Source organism: Melanostigma gelatinosum, assembly GCF_949748355.1.
Source record: "Melanostigma gelatinosum genome assembly, chromosome: 22".
In the NCBI taxonomy this organism is placed as follows: domain Eukaryota; kingdom Metazoa; phylum Chordata; class Actinopteri; order Perciformes; family Zoarcidae; genus Melanostigma; species Melanostigma gelatinosum.
Window position 1 is genome coordinate 13838227 of NC_136655.1, and position 19948 is coordinate 13858174.

General features: G+C 46.1%; 1 protein-coding gene across 1 annotated transcript in view; it reads left to right on the top strand.

Moving 5' to 3' along the window:
• Nucleotides 1-19948, top strand: part of LOC306796123 (receptor-type tyrosine-protein phosphatase zeta-like) — a 59792-nt gene that overhangs the window by 35573 nt on the left and 4271 nt on the right. The window contains exons 3-26 of the mRNA XM_079294898.1: nucleotides 1678-1857; nucleotides 3522-3673; nucleotides 3779-3874; nucleotides 4010-4076; nucleotides 4588-4745; nucleotides 5815-5965; nucleotides 7154-7338; nucleotides 8861-8987; nucleotides 9098-9150; nucleotides 9642-10100; nucleotides 10267-10453; nucleotides 11464-11673; nucleotides 14253-14397; nucleotides 14488-14579; nucleotides 14686-14771; nucleotides 15711-15731; nucleotides 17024-17120; nucleotides 17210-17292; nucleotides 17391-17525; nucleotides 18279-18410; nucleotides 18561-18718; nucleotides 18793-18928; nucleotides 19210-19356; nucleotides 19526-19619. Of these exons, the coding sequence (XP_079151024.1) occupies nucleotides 1678-1857; nucleotides 3522-3673; nucleotides 3779-3874; nucleotides 4010-4076; nucleotides 4588-4745; nucleotides 5815-5965; nucleotides 7154-7338; nucleotides 8861-8987; nucleotides 9098-9150; nucleotides 9642-10100; nucleotides 10267-10453; nucleotides 11464-11673; nucleotides 14253-14397; nucleotides 14488-14579; nucleotides 14686-14771; nucleotides 15711-15731; nucleotides 17024-17120; nucleotides 17210-17292; nucleotides 17391-17525; nucleotides 18279-18410; nucleotides 18561-18718; nucleotides 18793-18928; nucleotides 19210-19356; nucleotides 19526-19619 (3351 nt within the window). The remainder of the gene's footprint in view (nucleotides 1-1677; nucleotides 1858-3521; nucleotides 3674-3778; nucleotides 3875-4009; nucleotides 4077-4587; nucleotides 4746-5814; nucleotides 5966-7153; nucleotides 7339-8860; nucleotides 8988-9097; nucleotides 9151-9641; nucleotides 10101-10266; nucleotides 10454-11463; nucleotides 11674-14252; nucleotides 14398-14487; nucleotides 14580-14685; nucleotides 14772-15710; nucleotides 15732-17023; nucleotides 17121-17209; nucleotides 17293-17390; nucleotides 17526-18278; nucleotides 18411-18560; nucleotides 18719-18792; nucleotides 18929-19209; nucleotides 19357-19525; nucleotides 19620-19948) is intronic.

Below are 19948 nucleotides of genomic sequence, written 5' to 3' on the forward strand. Positions count from 1 at the left end.
CGCCACCATCTTTGTAGTCTCTAGCTGTAGCTGTAAGACTCCCCCTCCTTTTCACCCACACACACACACATACACACACACACACACATACACTCTCATCCATTTTATTCATTCTTTAGTTTAGGCATATAAAATTGTATGATAACGTTTGTTGGTTGCAATATTAATTGATCTGATCATTTATTATTTTGATTTAATAAACTCTGTTATACTTTAAGGAGCAGTCGTCTGTGATTACTTGTGCATATGTATTTGATAAGACTGTATGTAGTAGCCTGTGCTTGAACTTAAAACCTTCACTGTCACTGAATGTATAGTCATACGCAGACTATTGACATTATGAGTGACTACTAATTATGAGACTTAGTTTTATCGTTTGGTTATTGGTCCCTGTTCGCAGGGTGGTGCCCCGTTTATATTAATAATCATTAATAATTGTTACATGCATCAATAATTCTATTGATGTCAAGAATTCAGTTTCTTGAATGCTGATAACCCAAACACGCTCCTTTAGATCCCAACATAATTTACACATGTGAATTCATCTTTTACACACACACACACACACACACACACACACACACACACACACACACACACACTGCATGTCAATACATGCAAAGGTACTGCACGCATGTCCTCAAAAAACATGTATGCACAGATCACAGAGTTGATCTGTGACATGCAGTCATGAATGAATTCACACACACACACACACACACACACACACTGCATGTCCTTATATTTGAACACCAGTGCGCTCATGAATAAATGCATGTGGTGATATTTTGCGGAGCATGAGTGCAAAATAAATCTGTTCTGAGCACAGAATGAGAAGAACATCACGTCTCCTTTTACTCCATTGCTCATCCTGGCGCCGTTCACGTTGTTTTCCATTGTTCATGCGGAAAGCAAAGCCTTGTTAAATCACACAAATGCCCACATCACGGCAATACGTTGAAGCGTAATTCATGCTGCGCCCTCCCCCTCCCAAAACAACGATTCACAAGCAAAACACAGAATACGAGACATGCACTCATGCATGAACAATGCACACTCGCATACAGAGTGCTGGGCTGGAGAGTGACCGGAGGCCGGCCGGTCACATTTGACCACCTGCCCTTATTAAACAGTCGCCCCACTGCTGGTAAACAGCAATACTCGTCTTAAAGGCCCTATGAGAACCACATCAACATCCATAAATCATGACTGCATCTTACTCATTTAGAGACTCTTTGGTAATTGGAAGACTCTCTCTCTCGCCCTCTCTCTCTCTGTCACTCTCTCTCTGTCTCGCTCTCTGTCTCTCTCTCTGTCTCTCTCTCTCTCTCTGTCTCTCTCTGTCTCTCTCTCTCTCTCTCTGTCTCTCCCTCCCTCCCTCCCTCTCTGTCTCTCTCTCTCTCTCTCTCTCTCTCTCTCTCTCTCTCTCTCTCTCTCTCTCTCTCTCTCTCTCTCTCTCTCTCTCTGTCTCTCTCTCTCTCTCTGTCTCTCTCTCTCTCTCTGTCTCTCTCTCTCTCTGTCTCTCTCTCTGTCTGTCTCTCTCTCTGTCTCTCTCTCTGTCTGTCTCTCCCTCCCTCCCTCCCCCTCCCTCCCCCTCTCTCTCTCTCTCTCTCTCTCTCTCTCTCTCTCTCTCTCTCTCTCTCTCTCTCTCTCTCTCTCTCTCTCTCTCATGTACAGGTGCCCTGAACCAGCGCATCTGGGGTAAGAAGTACCCGTCCTGTAACAGCGCCAGGCAGTCTCCCGTGGACATCGACGAGACGTTCACCCAGGTCAGGCTGCAGTACCAGGACCTACAGCTAGAGGGCTGGGACAAGCCGACGGCAGAGTCCAGCACCATCCACAACAACGGCAAGACCGGTATGTTCATCTCCAGTTCAAGCTGTGGAAGGCGTGTTTGCAATGGCACCCCACGGGAAATCAGACCACAAGCTTTTTTCACTTGTGTTCAAAAAGATGAGCGACATGTGGATTTCTTCTATCTATGGAAATGATTGCCGGCTTAGTCCGGCTCTGTAAAGCACAACATGTTCATCCCCTAGATGTGGGAAGAAGCTTAACTTTCCAGAAGCATTAGAACCCAGAGGTTAATGAGAGAAAAGGAGCAGCGAGGATTAAAAGGAGAAAGAGTCAGACAATGACAGGGAAGGAGGGGTGCGGGACTAAGAGGCAGCCAGAGGGACAGCGGTAGACAGATCGTGTCAAGAGGCACAGATGAAGCTGACAAAAGAAGAGCAAGAAGAAAAAGAAAGAATAGCGAGAGAGAGACGGAGCGGGGGAGAGAAATGAGGACGTGGAGAAGAGACAGTGAGCCTGATAAACAAATGAAAGCTGTCTGAGCTATCATCACCATCTTTCCAATACAGCCTGAGCTGTGAGTGTGTGTGTGTCTACACATTAATGCTCCCTAAATGAATCTCTTTCTCCGTGAAGTCGGAGAGGAAATTGCGTATTAAAACAGATATTGCATAGCTGCTGATATTAAGCGGGAAATACATGGTTAGGACGGTCTCGTCTCCTGGTTGACATTTTTATCAGCGGACGCTGTAGCTCCCCTTATCTCTATGCAGCGTTTTAGCGTCTTTCAGCGTTGTTTTGGTTTTGTGGCGTGCAACTTTATCGTTTCGCTTCACTCTCACTCTCATCTTTGTTTTTGGTAGAAACAGCAGGCAGTTGTCATCCAAAGAAGCTCTAAAAACCCAAAGTACGCTCCCTGTCCACAGCTGAAACCGCAGGCAGACAAGTTAGCAACTAGTTGGATGACATGGAACATCGGCTGAAGAGCCAATACTTGGTGGAGACCAAAACAGACTCGTATCTGTCAGGTCGCCAGAAATACGACTCTTAATGAATGCTCATGTTGCTCTGTAGCTGCTGGGCTAACAATTTCACCTTTACAAGGCAATGATAAAGTGATAATATACGGCATTATAGCCTTTATATGGTAATTATATGTAAATGTTTTGTTTACAGATACAATAAGATGTGTTAATGCAGAATCACGGGTTGTTTATGTTAATTATCAGATGAGAAATACCCGGTCCAGAATAGACTGCTGACAGACCACATCCACATTCCACGCATGAACAGATAAACATAACTAGGTTATAGCACCCACTGTGTCCATTTCACCGTGGGAAAAAATGCATTTTTGCATCTGTTGCATCACTGAAGAACTGTTTCGAGTTACTTCTTGCCACCATCTTGCCAGAAGTTCTGAATTGGTACAAAGTTTTGGAGCCCGGCGGCCAAGCGACAACCGCCACAGCTGAGTATTGGAACCTGAAAGTCTTAAAGGGCCGTCCACACCAATGATAATACTTTTAACGATGTGAGCATCCACACCGATGAACGATAACATTCTGTAAGCAGTGGTATGTATATATATCGTGATACGATATGTTTATATTTATTATTACACTTAATGGGGACGGCCCTTAAGCCTGTTGTAGGAGAAGTTTCACTCCGACAGTCTTCAGTGAAACACCTCATTTGCATTTGCCATTATTATGTGTGTGTTTCAGTGGCCCTCCGTGTGGAAGGGGAGTTCTTTGTGGGTGGAGGAGGGCTGAGCTCCAGGTTCCGCGTTGGTACAATCACCTTCCACTGGGGGCGCTGCAATGCCACGTCCGACGGGTCTGAACACAGCCTGAATGGGATGAAATACCCTCTGGAGGTGCGGAGATACACACCGTCTGTTTTGTCTTATCGCCGGCACATTTATTGAACGTTGATTCGTCTGCCGATGAAGCTAAACTACTCGTTTCTTGCTCTCGTTCAGATGCAGATCTTCTGTTACGATCCAGATGACTTCCAGAGTCTGGATGCTGCCGTTAGGGAAGGAGGGAGGATCGCTGCCTTGGCTGTGCTCTTTGAGGTTGGTCGAACCTTGTTGATTTGTGCCCCGGCGCTGGAGATCAGTGTGCTCCTCCTCAAATAACCCAAACTAAATAAAGCGATGAGATTAAAGGTGTACATTTGTCCATGAATTCCACGATGTTCTGTCCCACAGATCAGCTTGGAGGACAACCACAACTTCATTCCTGTTATAGAAGCCGTCAACACCGTCAGCAGGTTCGGTAGGTCACCTCTACATACGAGCATGTATCGTCTGCAAAGAAAGTAGCTCGCTGCAGGTGTGCCTTAATAAAAGAAACACATTTCAGGAAGTACTTGGCTTTCTGTTTATCAGAGAAAATACTGATTGTGTTCAGGATAATTGAATCAAAGCAGCAGCAGAAAAATGGTGTCAATTACAGTGACATAGAATTAGAGTCTGTGACAGTGTAGTCCAATCTGTTCGTGTTGTCATCAACAGAGCTACAGTTGTAGCTACATTTCCTTGAAGCAGAAATAAATGGTGGATTTAATACAATTTTACCGGACAAAGCAGTGTTTTTCCAGCGAGAGAGAGAATGATCATGCAGAAATGTTACAACCATTTTCTCCTAAATGATAAGAGGTTGCTGATTGGCTTTCAATGTTATCACGATGCATTTCGTAGACTGACCAAACTGCTTGCTCCCGTGGGGTCTTACAGCTTGGGGCAATACATTTCTTATTCATGGGACTTTTTTTTTTTTTTACCAGATAAGAGCGGGTCGATGGAAGCTTTCACCTTGCGGTCCTTGCTGCCTAATATCACAGATAAATATTACATCTACAATGGCTCACTAACCGCACCTCCCTGCTCTGAGAGGGTGGAATGGATCGTCTTCAAACACACTGTGGCCATATCAGAAACACAGGTCAGGAGACACACACACACACACACACACACACTGGAGTCCACGACCCAATGCTCATTTCTTTTTGAACAGACAGTTGTTGAATAAAAAAAGGATTCATTTGAGTAACACTGGTTCCCATTCACTCTTTTAAGCAGTAGCATCAAATTCCAGCACAGCCGACAGTCATGTATAAAAACCCTCTTTTGAAATCAATGACAGCGGCTCTTACGGCGAAATTAATTTCGCATTGTGTCTGATGAAAGCCTTCAAGCATTCTGATGCAAATTTTAAATTCTTAATATTCAAAATAATGAAAAACAAAAAGGTTATTTTTGTTCTTTTGGTTATATATCTATAGGTATCATCATGAAACTTCCCTTAGTTGATTAGTTCCATTCAGACAATTCTGTCTTCTGAAATATTATGTTTAAATATGCAAATTAGGAATTATCTTATTAAATATGTTTGGATAAAGCCAGGTTCAGATATCGCTTTGTATTACTCCATGAATCAGATAAAAACAAAAACCTGACATTGGAGTGCTGCAGTGTGACAGACTTTAGAGTGAACTTCATCACAGGTGTTCTGTAGTGGTTACGTTTTGGTAACGACGGCCTGACATCCAGCGACGACACAAGCTGCTCTAACGTTACTGCAGCTCCATTCCAGAGAGGACACGTTGAAGAACCGGCGACTTTGAATGAAGTCATCTGTGCAATAACCATCAATTATGTAGCCGAATAACGGAGAGTGAATGGGGTCATGCAAGTGGTTGTAAGTGTGTGTGTATGTGTGTGTATGCTTGCGTTCGTCTGTGTTTGCATGACTGAAACGGGGATGGCAAGGCATGACACGTGCACATCGTAGCTAACCCGAAAATAGAGCAGCGTCGCCTCTCTCCCTCCGCCTGGCACCAACACAATCTCTTAAACTCACACACACACACACACACACACACACACACACACACACACACACACACACACAGGTTTATTTTGGCAACTGCACAGAAACGGGGAAAGATGCAACAGACACGTCTTCATTTCTTTCTTTGTCTGTCCCCCCCCCTCTCTCTCTCTGTACCCAGTTGGAGGTGTTTTGCGAGGTGATGACCATGGAGCAGGCCGGGTACGCGATACTGACGGATTACCTGCAGAACAACTTCAGGGAGCAGCAGCAGCAGTTCATGGGTCAGGTGTTCGCCTCGTACACCGGAGTGGAGGACGTGCTCACACCCAGTATGTCACCCAGACGCCCACACAAAAACACCGTTTGCTGCTTGTAGGGCCGCGCCAAACAGATCGAAGCTTCATTCCCAACATTGCGATGCTCAATCGACATGCGAATGCTGCGCTGCTTTTTTTCTGCCTCCGTGCCGGCTGGACAGTTGTGTTTTCAGGATTGTCCGTCCGGTTCCATTTTCGTGAAGACGATATCTCAGGAACGCCTCGAGCGAACTTCTTTAACTTTGGAGCAATGGTCCACTTGACAGTGAGCTTTAGCGTTAAAACTGGCCCCAAAAGGAGTTTGGCCTGGCAGAGATCTCAAGTATTGGCTATTGATTAACAGCACATGAGAATATTCAACTAAATCTCAGCATGTTATGATTTTGTACCATAAAAGAGTGTTCGCTAAGAGTTCAACCCAGAATCTCACCTTTTCCAAAGCTCTAAATCTTTTCACTAATTGAATTCATACAACATTTTGGGCAGCACGGGGGAGAAAATGGACCCTCCCTTCCTTGGAGATCAATATAAACATTACATTATTAATCTTATTTATTTCCAGAGCTGCAACATATTCTTCTGCTGTCTCTGCAGCTGCCAAACTGTCCTCCAAGGTCAGTCCACTCCCGATCATCAAAAGATAAAACTCACGACGCTCTCCATCTTCATAGAGTCCACCCTCAAGTAAAGCGGCTCTTTTGGGTTGCCAGTGCCCGGGAGCTCGACTTTGTAGTTCTGTGCCCCTGCTCCTCCCAGCGCAGGCAATTTATTTTGCAGCTCTTTTTGAAATTGAAATAAAGTATTCAGAGATTCAGAGGAGGGCCTTTTTTTTTTTGCCTGTAACAAATTCATGCAGCCCGGCGCACGCACACACACACACACACACACACACACTCGCGCACGCACGCACGCACGCACACACCTCCCACTCATTGCCACACTTTCCTCCTGAGCTTTGGCTTTTTCTTAATGGATTCCTATTTTCTTTCATTTTCCCTACGGTCGATTAACACCACGTTACCTTCAGCAAAACTGAACTTAATGTGGGAAGCTGCACCGTTTCCGTGCTGTTCTTTTTCATCATTTTCTTTCAGGTTTTTAAAAATGATTTTATTGCGTTTCCTGCATCACATCCGCACCAATCAATCTTCAACATTTACACCCTGCTTGCTCCTCTTCTCCTCTTGCCGCCATCTGTAGCCTGCAGCTCGGAGCCGGAGAACGTTCAGGCTGATGCCCAGAACGACACGACCATCGTGGTGACGTGGGAGCGGCCCCGCGCAGTCTACGACACAACCATCGACTGGTACACCGTCACCTACCAGAGGCTGCAGGGCCGAGACCAGAGCAAGCAGGAGTACAGGACAGACGGGGACCAGGACGTGGTGCGAAAGATCTCTTTGTATTCACACTCACCCCAAGATACGACATTATCACCGCTACTTAAACCACGATACGATCTCATCAACATTCTGTGATATGTTGAGTATTGCGATAACATATCTTGCGATTTATCTCCGTTTTAATAAGATGAAGTTTTCCCTTGGTTAATCTCCCTTCATTCGTTTTTTATTGCAGCAAAATGGGTTCGTAAGTCAAGCAGACAGACCAACACTCTCATCAAAACCCGTCATAAATGTTGCATCATGCAGCTGACAAGCTGGACTGTTTGTATTACAGCCTACATAGTTCAATCCTGCTGACTCTACCCAAAAACTCAGCACCATCTTGTAGATTGACCAAAAAGGTTTAATTTGTATTTGCAATATTAATAGTTAATACAATAAAAGATAGATATTCTTTTATTATTTGGCGTCCGTGTATCGATCAGACGGCAACCTCCGGTTCTGCCGAGTAAAGTCGTTTGGTGGAGCCAACCATGGAGCGGAGAATGTTTTAGGGCGGGCTTACTGTGACTGACAGGTCGATACCAGAGCTGTATACGCCGTCTCTGCGTCACTCCTCCGCATTCCAAAATATGGTAACTTCCGTTCGGCGAATTTGAGGCTTTAAAACGGTAGTCCACAAACCAGCGGGTAATGTCACGATACCACTCGCTATCTGTCACTCTCACATTGCGACTGCTGCTGGGATCTGGGTTGATCAAAGTGATCGATCGATCGATCGATAGGGACGATCAATCTTGGCCTCTCAGCGGGTCACTGAGCATCCCTTAACGTGACCAGCAACATCTGTGTATGTGCATATCTAGATGTAGCTCTGTGTCAGTGTGTGTATGTGCACAAGCCTTTTCATGTTTGTATGACCTGATTACCGTCAATCGTGAGAACACGAGGTGGCCTTTGGTATTGGTAGATTGAATTATTACTCTTATTAAGATGATTTACTGTAAATAAATGAACACACATGCATCACAAATCGCTCAATGACCAAGAAACGAACACCTATGATAAACCAACTGCATCCCCCAGGAGGCAGTAGTAACAGTTTTAACACCACCTGCTGCGACTGAGAGAGCATGAAAACGAATCAGAACGCAAGCAGACGAATAGATATAGAGCGCTAGAGCACTGGTTGAAACATCGAGTACTGTCTCTTTAAGTGGTAGTAGCATAAACTGGCCACACCCATATATTAACAATTCCAGGGTCATTATTGCACCAATATCCCTTTTTATAGATGATTAATAGTGTTCAAAGCTAGGGTTGGTGGTCTTGAGAAACTAGCAGGAGTATACGCTCAAAAATGAAAAGATGATCCAACTGAAAAACCCAGCCCAGTGTTGTCAATTCTTTCCTAATGAAAGTAGCTTGCAGCGCTAACTCCAAAAGTCACTAAATCTACCAAGAAAGTCGCCAAGTAACAATATCTCAAATGTTTTTGAACAAGATTACCAACCCTGTCTTTAACCCACAGTCTAGACGACTCACCTGTGTGACTTTACAGGGCGCCATCATCCCCAGCCTGCTGGCCAACAGCAGCTACGTGGTTCAGGTGGTCGCCATTTGCACCAACGGACTCAGAGGACGATGGAGTGACCAGATTATAGTGGACATGCCGTTAGAAGACCCTGGTACAAACGTGCACACACACACACACACACACACACACACACACACACACACAAACCTGTTAAGTCCCTACACTTGTGAGTAAGTGTGTGTTTCTTCCCTCTCTCTCTAGAAAGGGATTCAGATCCTGACGCTGTCACAAAAGAGCTGGAAGGCAACAGAGAGGTAGGGCGGTCTGTAGTATCTGTACTTTCACCTGATACCACGTTGAATGTTCATTTAGCTGGATTACTTTGCAGAGCTGAAGTTGACTGCATTCAGTCATATCAGCGAACCGAATTATTATGCAAATGATTGTAATTATGTCAGCCGAGGCTTGTCGTTGAGTGTTTGGAGAGCAGCACAAAAGGTGTATAGGAGAGATAAAAAAGAAGAAAAGAAAAGACAGAAATTCCACCTTGTTTTTTGTTCTCTTCCGCACTACATTAATGGAGATTTCTTTATTCCTTATTATCAGTTAATTTGAATGTTGAGGAAGTAACTGCACGACCGTTTTTGTACGATTTTTGTAGTATGTTTATACATTAATTGAAGCAAGAAGCAGTGGCATAAAAAGACGTATTTGTTCCTGCTTCAGTAAGGCCTGTCCCTCGTCATCACATATACCAAACATCCTGTGTCACAGCTCCACACTGCTTTCCTCCCCCTTGTGCTAGCTCTCATCCAAACCCAAATTGGAGATGCCAGCGAACCGGAATCAGGTGGATTTGACTCCAGAGGACCACAGCCCCGTGGAGGAGATCCCAGTGGAGCAGACCAGAGTTTACCAGAACCAACCTACGCACCACCAGAACCTCCCGGTCCAGGTCAGCACCCCAAAAACTCCGTCTGAGTCTGTTGTCCTGCAGAAAACCCGACTCAACCAGAATGGGAAACAGAAAGAGGGCCAGAGTGGGTCCAAACCCGACGATGTGGATAAGAACTGGATTTACGAAGCCAGCGATCCGACGCGCGGGCCCTACACCAAAGAGGGGTTTGACGGTAACGGCGCGATATGGGTGACCGAGGTAACCGAGCAGCCAGGCTTCCTGTTTCCAGTTGCCCGGACAACAACGCTGCCGACGATTCGCCGACAAATCACAGAAGAGGCGTCGCTGTCGGTGTTGCCACATCAGGTTGCTCACTACACACATTCTACACACTCTTTTCCTCAAAGTTTTCATTTCATTCATGCTTACACCTGATGACGTTGAAACAACACACACACACACAATATACAATAGACTCGTATGTTTTCGATTAACCCTCGTCCAAGAAACCCAATGTTTTGTGTACTCCAAGTCTGGGGGTCACGGTCCAGCAGACAAAGCCGGAGACAGCGGCCTCCCTTCTCCTCAGTCGGTCCTCTACACCCCTCCTGTGGAGGACATCCAAGTCTCAGATGTCTTCTATGAAGACACAGTCAACAGCTCTCCACTCGCAACCACCGCCTCTGCAGAAACGGGATCTCCCGCTGCTGTGTTGCCAGGTCAGATGTTATTTTCGTTTTTTCGGCACTCATATCTCGGGTTGGTACTTTGATCAGTGCCAGGGAGGAAGCTCATAAATATTGGAATAGGTAGAAGATGTTTCTTCCACTGGATCCTTCTCACCCAATCTGAATTCCTGCTGAAATCAAGGCCGACATGTTATGATTGTGTGTTGATTTTTTTTCTTTGAATTATTACATTGTTTTTAAACGTTTCAAAAGAGTAATTTGTATTGCTTCTGCTGTTTCAATCTCTGAACCCGTCAGCTGTCGGTCTGACAATCATTTAGCCTCTGGGGGCAACATCCAGTATTTCTGAGGTGCAGGTGTAGCCAGCTGGGCCAAGACGTCCTCTTCCATGCGTCGGTCATTTGTTGACTCGTTTAATGCACGCATGTACTTTGTTCTCCAAGATACAAACCCATTTCATCATACATTAATAATGAAAAAGACAAAGAACATGTCATAAGAAAAGCATCATATCATAATCAAAAAGTAGTATTTTTAAGTAAGGGAAAAGAAAGAACAGAATAAATTGCTACTTGACACGTGAGATTGGGGTTGAGAGACAAAATGTATCTCTGTAAACGGATATCTGCATATGAATGCAGAGACATTTAAAAAAAAAATCATCACCAGATCGCTTGCAATACGCAAATCTTGTCCCGTCTCCTTCGTATGCATCCCCTGTTTACATAATCTGTTCAGCAAATTTAACAGCCAGTTGACACAGTGATTACAACTTTAGCAGCAGTAATCCTTATATCAAGCACAGAAAAGAAGGCAAATTGGACTGACTTACTATGTGAAAATCTCGAAATTATTTTCTTTATTTAGTATTTTTTGTTTTAAAATGCAATATCTTGGTTCTAGCTTCCATGGAGTTTGCATGCTGGGCATATATCCTAATGCAACACACAAAAAATGAAAACTCATTCATACACACGTGTCGTGTTGTGGCTCAACCCGTGTCGCATCACCTCGTCATGATGTGCGATCTGGTCCCACAGGTGATGGAGTGGACACCGAGGACGGCGACGCCCCCGTGAACAAACCTCCACCAGAAACCGGCAGCTCGGTTCCCTCCACCCCCTCGCCGCTCTGGATCACGGCGAGGGCGGCGACCACCAGCAACACGCTGGCCGAGTCGGTCTACAAGTCATTCACCACCTCCTCTCTAGTCAGGGTGCTGATGCACACAACCCAGCCCATGTTTAACGGTAAGATATCATATACGACATAGTGTTTACTTCCTATTAGAAGTGGCTGTGAATGTATAATCTGAGGGATTGTACTCAACAGCAGCAATATTATGATTATTATTTTGTGGTTGGGCGACAGCTGGTCTTAATTGCGGAGGATTGACTTGTGTCCTCTAGGCTAATCACTGCTGTGCTCTGTGATCTGGATGGCACGGTGCATGATGTGGGTAATGCTGCTGGTGGTGGTGCTAATGATTATGGAAAGGATTACGCTGGCATTGATGATGATTAAAATGATCATCAGCTACTCTCTCCTCTGGTTCAGAAATGAAATATGCTCGACTCTTGCAGAATCTTGCCGCATGTTCGGACTCCACATGAGGTCATACTTTGAGTCCATTCAGGCTCAGTGATTAGCAGCTATACTTTTGGGACTCCTCTTCTGGGTCTGCGCTCAACGGCGCACTCTGGTGGTTTTTGTCTGTTCTTCCAATCTTCTCACAGAATGCAGAGCTCACTTCCTCTTTTCACCAAGTTGATTTGTGACATCTCTTCATTCTGAAACTCAGAACATCGTCTCCAACTCTTGCCTGTCTTCTTGCATTGTGCGTCCGCTGCGGTGAATCTTTCCTGGAATGACAAACATAATGCGGGTGGCCTGGAAAAGTGTTTTCACTTTGGCTTTTCTTCCAGCAAAGACACTCACGTTCAAGGCCGAGGACTCAACCGCTGGCCGCTCCTCTGGATTAACAAACTGTCCTCACACTTCTAGTGGAGGGATCGTCAACCCCGCAAATCCTGCAGCCTCTGTCCCAGAAAGGGGCTCGACTGGAGGATATTCATCCACTCCTCAATCGCTCAACCCTTTTAATGAATACATCGGCAGTTTGCGTCCCTCTCCCGCCCTCCCTGAAGATAACGGCAATGGCTTCATCTTTCATCACGACAAGGCCTCCAAAGAGCACTCCGTTGTCCGTCTACAAATGGATTTAGAGCACCCTCAGATCTCGACCACTTTGAGGTTTCAGGATGGCTTAATCACTGAGCGCTCGCTGTCTCTGCTGCCTGATTATGACTTATCAAAAACAAACGCCATGGAAGGAAACACCCCGAATACTCAAAATCAAACTGACGGTCCGATTCGAGATGGTGTGAACATCTTGGCTCGTCCCGACAACGAAGAGGAAGCCGGGACAAATAGGCTTAAAGAAGACGCATCTTTGTTCCTTCCTTATAATTCAGAGGAGTCCGGCACAGACTGGCCAGCAGAGGGAAGTGGATCAGGATCAGGCCTTTACAGCAACAGGCTCGATCAGGAGTTCGATAGAGCCACCTCAGTTAAGACCGACCTTTCCACTCTTTCGAATTCGGCTCTCGGCTCCAAGGTGGGAGACACTGTGAAAAAGAGTAGATCAACAGGAATTAAGGTGGATAGTGGAACAGATGGCGAGACCGACGGGGTAGGAAGCAAATTAAGTCGCAAGTGTGAAACAGAGGCAGAGAAAGAGGTGGAGGAGAATGAAAGTGAGCTCAGCGGTGAGGGAGAAGAAAATACAGAAGGAGTCAATCACTTTGGGGATCAGAGAGGGAGCGATGTGGAGGGTGGAACAAATGAGAGCGCCAGCCAGCTCAATGGTACAGCAGGCTGTGACACGTTGGCAGAGAAAGGGGGAGAAAGTGGAGCTGAAACTGCAGTGGAGAAGGCATTATACACGGAGGCCGGCAGTGGGGATGAAATTGAGTCCAATATTCAAGTTTTAAGCCGGCCTGAGGACACCAGTGGTGTCGGAGAAGGTGGTGGAGATGGAGGGGAAGGTGGAGAGGGAAAATTAAAGAAAGTCAGCGATGATAAAGAAGGTATCAAAGCTGTAGGTGAAAAGGAAAGTGGGGACGGAAGGGAAGACGGCAATAAAGAAGTCGTATCTGGAGGACGAGAGGGTCTCCGGCTGTCTGTCAGTCAGGATCCTACGGCAGAGTTCCCGCTGTTCGACGGCGGTGAAGAAAATGGTGATGGACACGATGAGGACGGTCAAAGCAGAAGTCATGACAATCACGTTGTTGGGGGTAACTCTACGCCGGAGGACGACAAAGAGGGAGATGGATATGGTACGATAGACGGAGGTCCGGAGAGCGAGGAACACAGCGGCGGAGGCGGTAAAGAGGGTAGGGACGCAGCCGTAATTGGAGAGAGTTTGCAGCGGCTCTCAAGTGTGGACGCGGTGTTGTTTGATGCCGTGAGAAGTCCGCCATCGGGGCGCCTCGTCTCTCTGCTCAGACTGACAGATGGCGACGAGGCCCCGGAGGAGGAAATGGAAGGTAAACATGACTCAAAGCCCTGCGTTTATGTGTCTTTAAACATATCATAGTGTCTTGGAATTCCTGATATATGAAGTTACTTTCAACAAAAATTGTAGAGACCGTTGACGTGATGCAGGTGTCTCCTTTCCCTCTGTCGTCTGTGCTCTGTGACACTCCCACACCCTACCCCTCTTTCTTTCTCTCTCTCTCCCTCTCTCTCTCTCTCTCTGCCCCTCTGTCTCTGTCTGTCCCCCGACACACCCCACCCTCCCTCTCTCTCTGCCTCTCCTCTCTCTCAGAGGGCAGCAACAGCAGCCACGAGTCTCGGGTGGGGCTGGTCGGAGGCGTGGACCGCGAGCAGAGGACGGTCGTCCCTCTGGCTGTCGTCTCCACTCTCACCATCCTCTGTCTGCTGGTACTGGTGGGCATACTCGTCTACTGGAGGTACCCACACACACACACACACACACAGGGTCAATATCTACCTCAACAATGTCCTCTGTTTACTTATATTCTGATGCGTTTGTGTCACAGAAACTGTGTCCAGACGGCTAATTTCTACCCAGATGACAGTGCGTCACCAAAAGTCATATCGGCTCCATCGACGCCCCTGTTTCTGGCCACCGGTACGTACACACACTCAGACACACACACTCACACACACACACTCTCTTACAGGACTTTATTACATTGTCACCGCGACATGGAACTGTTAAACTGTTTTGGTTGCAGACGGTCACGAGCCACTGACGGTGAAGCAGTTCGTGAAGCATGTCATGGAGCTGCACACCGCCAACACCTTCTCCAAGGAGTTCGAGGTGTGTGGAGTGTTACTAATTAAGAGTATATGAATGTCTGAGGAGCCTAACCCTTTCCCCACAAGGGGGAAATGAACTGCCAAAAAAAAAAAGAGTGAGATAGATATACTACCTGAGATTCTGCTTGCAGAAGTTGAACCAGCATAGAATAAAGGGATCCCTTCGTTTTGGTTCATGTGTATAATTGGACATTGTTGGTCATAGCTCCTTAATGCTCCTCCATATCTCTATTAACGTCATGTTCTTCAGGGATATCATTTAGCACGGCGATAATGTGGAACTTCCATCTACAACATGTCGTGCAACAGAAGGGTGTTTGGTCCTAACCCCGTCAGTGCTACTTGGTTCTCATCCCAGTCTCCAAAGTTAAAATACGCAAGATCGATCGATAAAACCTCCTGTCTTTCAAGTTCATATCGAATGTGAAACAAGGTTTTAGAAATGTCTCATGTGCAATATTGACTTATTTGAATGTTGTGTTACGTATCTTAGAACAGCTTGTGGATGAGTTTCAACAACAACCACATCTGCATGACATCCGTCACCTGTTTCCGAGCATGAACCTCCTGAGCAACGCACACAGATGGGATTCATTCCCATAGCTGCAGTAGATAACAAACAAAGTGGCTAAAATGAAGGAGCTTTTGGGCCGAGCAAAGAACTTGGAATCACACACAAGCCTTTTATTCATTATGTATCTTTACAGTGTAGAATAATAGGACATGGCTAACAAAAAGTCCACAGCTCAGCTGGGAATATCGCTGCGTTTCCCACTTAGCCCCGCCTCTCTGTGTGTCTCTGAACCTCATATTCCTGGACCTGCACTGACTCCCTGTCTGTCTGTCTGTCTGTCTGTCTGCCCCCCCCTCCTTCCCACTCTCCTTTCACCACCTCCACCACCATCGTCGTGCTTTCTGCATCCTCACCACCCTCCATTAGATTGTCAAAGAATCCTATGAGGTAAGACACCTGCAGCATCACCCCTAACCAGTTGTAGAGGCGGAAAATTTGAGCTTTGTCTCAAATGAATTCTCCCTGTTGACAAACCAGTCAGCTTGTAGGCCGCAACATCTGTTTTACACATGTGATATTGAATGTAAAGTTGATGTTTGCCAGTTAAATATCGGCTTTTGGATTTAAATGTGTACAAATACGAGGATTGTGAGGCAGAGCTTTTGCTCTCTGCTCCACGTTTCAGTCCATATTAGAAGCATCTTTTCAAACTGAGATGGAGCCAAGGACACTCACAGTATAAGTGGCTTCATACATATTCCGTTAATCCATATTTAGAATCTTTCATAATAATGAAATAGAAATGAAAACCCTACCATCCGTGCAGCTGCTTGTTGTCCCACATTTGTATTGAATCTGAGGCTTTAATGCAGTAGCATCAGTCTCCTGCATAGATCCTTAGACTGTATATAACAAGTGGCCGTAGTCAGCGTGACGTAAACCATTGGTTTGTGAACTGTTGTTTTGAAGCCTCGAGTGCGGCAATTTGGCCGTTGCCATCTTGGTTTTTTGGAACCAGAAGTGACACGAGAGGGTGGAGCTAAATACAACTGAACCTGAATAAGACACTTTTAGGGGACCAAAAAGTTACAGTTGCCTTTCATGTAGTGAAAACACACTATGAAAAGAAAAAAACTCCCAGACTGGACAACACCGTCGTAGCGACCTCTCAATCACCAGGTAGCCCCACCCTAAAGCAGTGTATTGGACTCTAAATGGACCATCATTTACCAAATGAACATCATGCTGTTTTGAAGTAGACTTGAAACTAGAGATTGAGACCATAAACTCATGTTTATAATGTTTACTGAGGTAATAAATCAAGTGAGAAGTAGAGTCCTTTTCTCATTGACTTCTATACAATCAGACCTTTTTTTTGCAACCGGAGGAGTCGCCCCCTGCTGGCCAGTAGAGCGAATGCAGGTCTAAGGAACTTCCACATTGGCTTCACGTTCAGAAACGGTGGTTGCCGCCTGTATCGATCACGAATCATGCCCTTTTATGAAGTCTATAAGCGTCATGCGACTAATGCAACCCTTATATGTGCTCTTCTTTCTCACACAAGATTCTTGTATTTCCTCCCCTACATGAATCTTCTTAATCCAAGTTACAACTGTATTCACAAGAGCTCATTTCACTGTTCGTGTTGTCTTCACTGTAGACTCCTGACTATTCTACTGCAATACTACAGACCGCTATCGACCGATAGACGTCTTATTTTTGTTTGTATTGGTTTCCAGGAGGTGCAGGCATGCACAGTGGAGATGGGCATCACCACAGACAGCTCCAATCACCCCAACAACAAAAGCAAGAACAGATACATAAACATACTGGCCTGTACGTCACTGTTCAACATGATCACTGTTCAAAGTTTATGATCGTAAAAGCCAGCAGTGATGAAGCTCATTAACCCTTTCCTCTCCCAGATGACCACAGTAGAGTCAAACTCTCCAACAGCTTGGACAGAGATGGGAAGTGCGGAGACTACATCAACGCTAACTTCGTAGACGTAAGTGTGTTTTTGGGAGCCTATGCGTGTCAATAGGCAGACTGACTGTACATCCCGTCCATTGTTTCCTTGACAAACGTGGCGGTTTTCCTCTGCAGGGTTACGAGCGAACGAGGGCCTACATCGCGGCTCAGGGGCCCCTCAGAGCGAGCAAGGAGGACTTCTGGAGGATGATCTGGCAGCAGAATGTCGGAGTCATTGTCATGATCACCAACCTCAAGGAGAAAGGACGGGTAGGAAGGTCCCTCTGCTGCCGCGTCGACCACATTAATGTTGTTCGAAATAAGTTGATTTTGATGCCTTCTCATTTCATGTACCTCAGAGAGAATGCTATTTAGAGGAAAGAGTCAAAGCTCTCTGATCTGTCAAGGGAAATAAACAGGCAGGAAGTGTCAGTCTTAGAAATGCAAGAGAGCTAAAAACAGGATAGAAACCCGCATTCAATTTAGTTTTAGAGAGTTTAGGTTTCAATGTCACAGCTTTTAAAGCAGTGTCACCTGATTCTTTTAGTCACTTTGGCAAACATGTCAACAAACAGCAGCTTTTATTTACACATCCAGCAGATACAGAGAACTACTAGAATTCATTTGGACTCGTGTTTGTGTCTACCTGACAAATGTACAGCCAACATTCGCTCTCTTGTAGCCGTTTGGTCTCGATCAACTCCTGAGGGAAATATCTGGCTCTTCAGCTGCAAAATGCTCCACTATGTCCACCAGCTAGTAGCTGGCTTCGTCCGTCTGGTGTTTGGTGCTGAGCAGGTTGTGCGCAGTGGGTTTATTGCAGCTTTTTCGCTCAAAACAGCTGCAGCTGAAAACACCCCTGGTGAGAGCGGCGAGGCTCAATCAAAACAGTGAAGCTGCTGGCTATAAAACCAAAACAACAGGCTGAAAGATGATAAAACGCTCCGTGGAGATGAGGGGGTCTCAGCAGGAGAAACCGAGCCTTTTAGGGACCAAAGCCTCATTCGCTCATCTTGTCCACAGACAAAGTGTGACCAGTACTGGCCGGAGGTGAACCAGGAAGAATACGGCCCGTACCAGGTGACCCTGAAAAGCAGTAAAACCCTTGCTTACTACACACTGCGGGTGTTCGCCGTCAGAGATACCTCAAATAAGGTACATTTCACGCACACACACACACACACACACTATCCCTCTCTCTCTTTCCAACTCATACACCAACAAATAACGCTGATTGCAGTAAAAGTCCAAAGTGAATTTGGCGTTCAGTCCCAAACACGTCTTCTGGTCTTTCTGGTCCTCCAGGCGTCTCAGAGGAGAGTTGAACACACTGTCCTGCATTACCACTACACCCAGTGGCCGGACATGGGCGTCCCAGAATACACTCTGCCTGTGCTGTCCTTCATCAGAGCATCCTCCCGGGCGAGGACACAGGAGATGGGACCCGTTCTGGTACACTGCAGGTGTGTATCTATTACTATTTTCAGACATGCCAATGCACGGAATCTGTGTGTTTGACATGTGATGTGTGTCACAGTGCCGGCGTAGGAAGGACAGGAACCTACATAGTGATAGACAGCATGCTGCAGCAGATCCAGGATCAGGGTACGGTCAACGTTCTCGGGTTCCTGAAACATGTCCGGACGCAGAGGAACTTCCTGGTTCAGACGCAGGTAAACAAACTGGCACAAGGACCTTGTACTTCTATCTTTGTGAGGACAGACCTGATACGACCCTGAACCTTAAAACCAAATCTAAACCCTCAAACAGCGCTTTGAAGGTCTGTCCCAAAGTGAAGACCAGACAAAATATCCTGACTTTCTGAAGGTCTAAAACTCAAATTGGTCCTCACAAAGATAGCTGTACACAAACACACACTCTCATCGGATTTCTCAGTGTGCATGCAGCCGATCCCAGCTGTCTCTTTGTTTCTCCTGCTGTCGCTCTCCTGTAGGAGCAGTACGTGTTCATCCACGACACTCTGGTGGAGGCCATCTTGAGCCGTGGCACCTCAGTGACCTCTGACCTCCTCCACACTTACGTGTCTGACCTCCTGACCCCTGGGGCGTCGGGCAGGACGCGCATGGACAAACAGTTCAAGGTACAGCATCTTTCCCCCACGTTTTATAGGCCTCTGTTTTACACTCTTGTTTGTCCTTTACATTCTAGGCATTCAACCAACACTTTGGTATTTTTCGGCCATATTGCTCTCGTGCAGGTGTACACATTGAATGTTGCAAATGTAATCGACTCGTCTTGTTGTGTTTCAGTTGATCAGTCAGCGTCAGGCGAAGCACGCAGACTACAGCACGGCCCTGAGGGACGGCAACGCTGAGAGGAACAGAGCCAGAGCTCTGATGCCTGGTAAGCAGGGCTGGTTCACTAAACCAACAAGGAGAGATGTGGACATTTTTAAATGTTTCATCCACAGCCAGGAACAGTGTGTTATTAAGTACAATCACCTGAAAATAAGAATCACAGTGTTTTTGGTACCTCCAAATACCTCCTTTTGTACCTATATATGAGCGGGTCCTCTTCATGGAGTCGGCCGCCACATTTCTACGGTAGCCCAGAGCGGTCAAGCCAAACCAAGCCAATCGCGCTTTGCCGATTTCACGTCGCCCACCTAGTTTACAGAGAGACCTCGCCGCTACATATCGCCAGATTCTACGCACTGCACCTTTAAGTGAGAG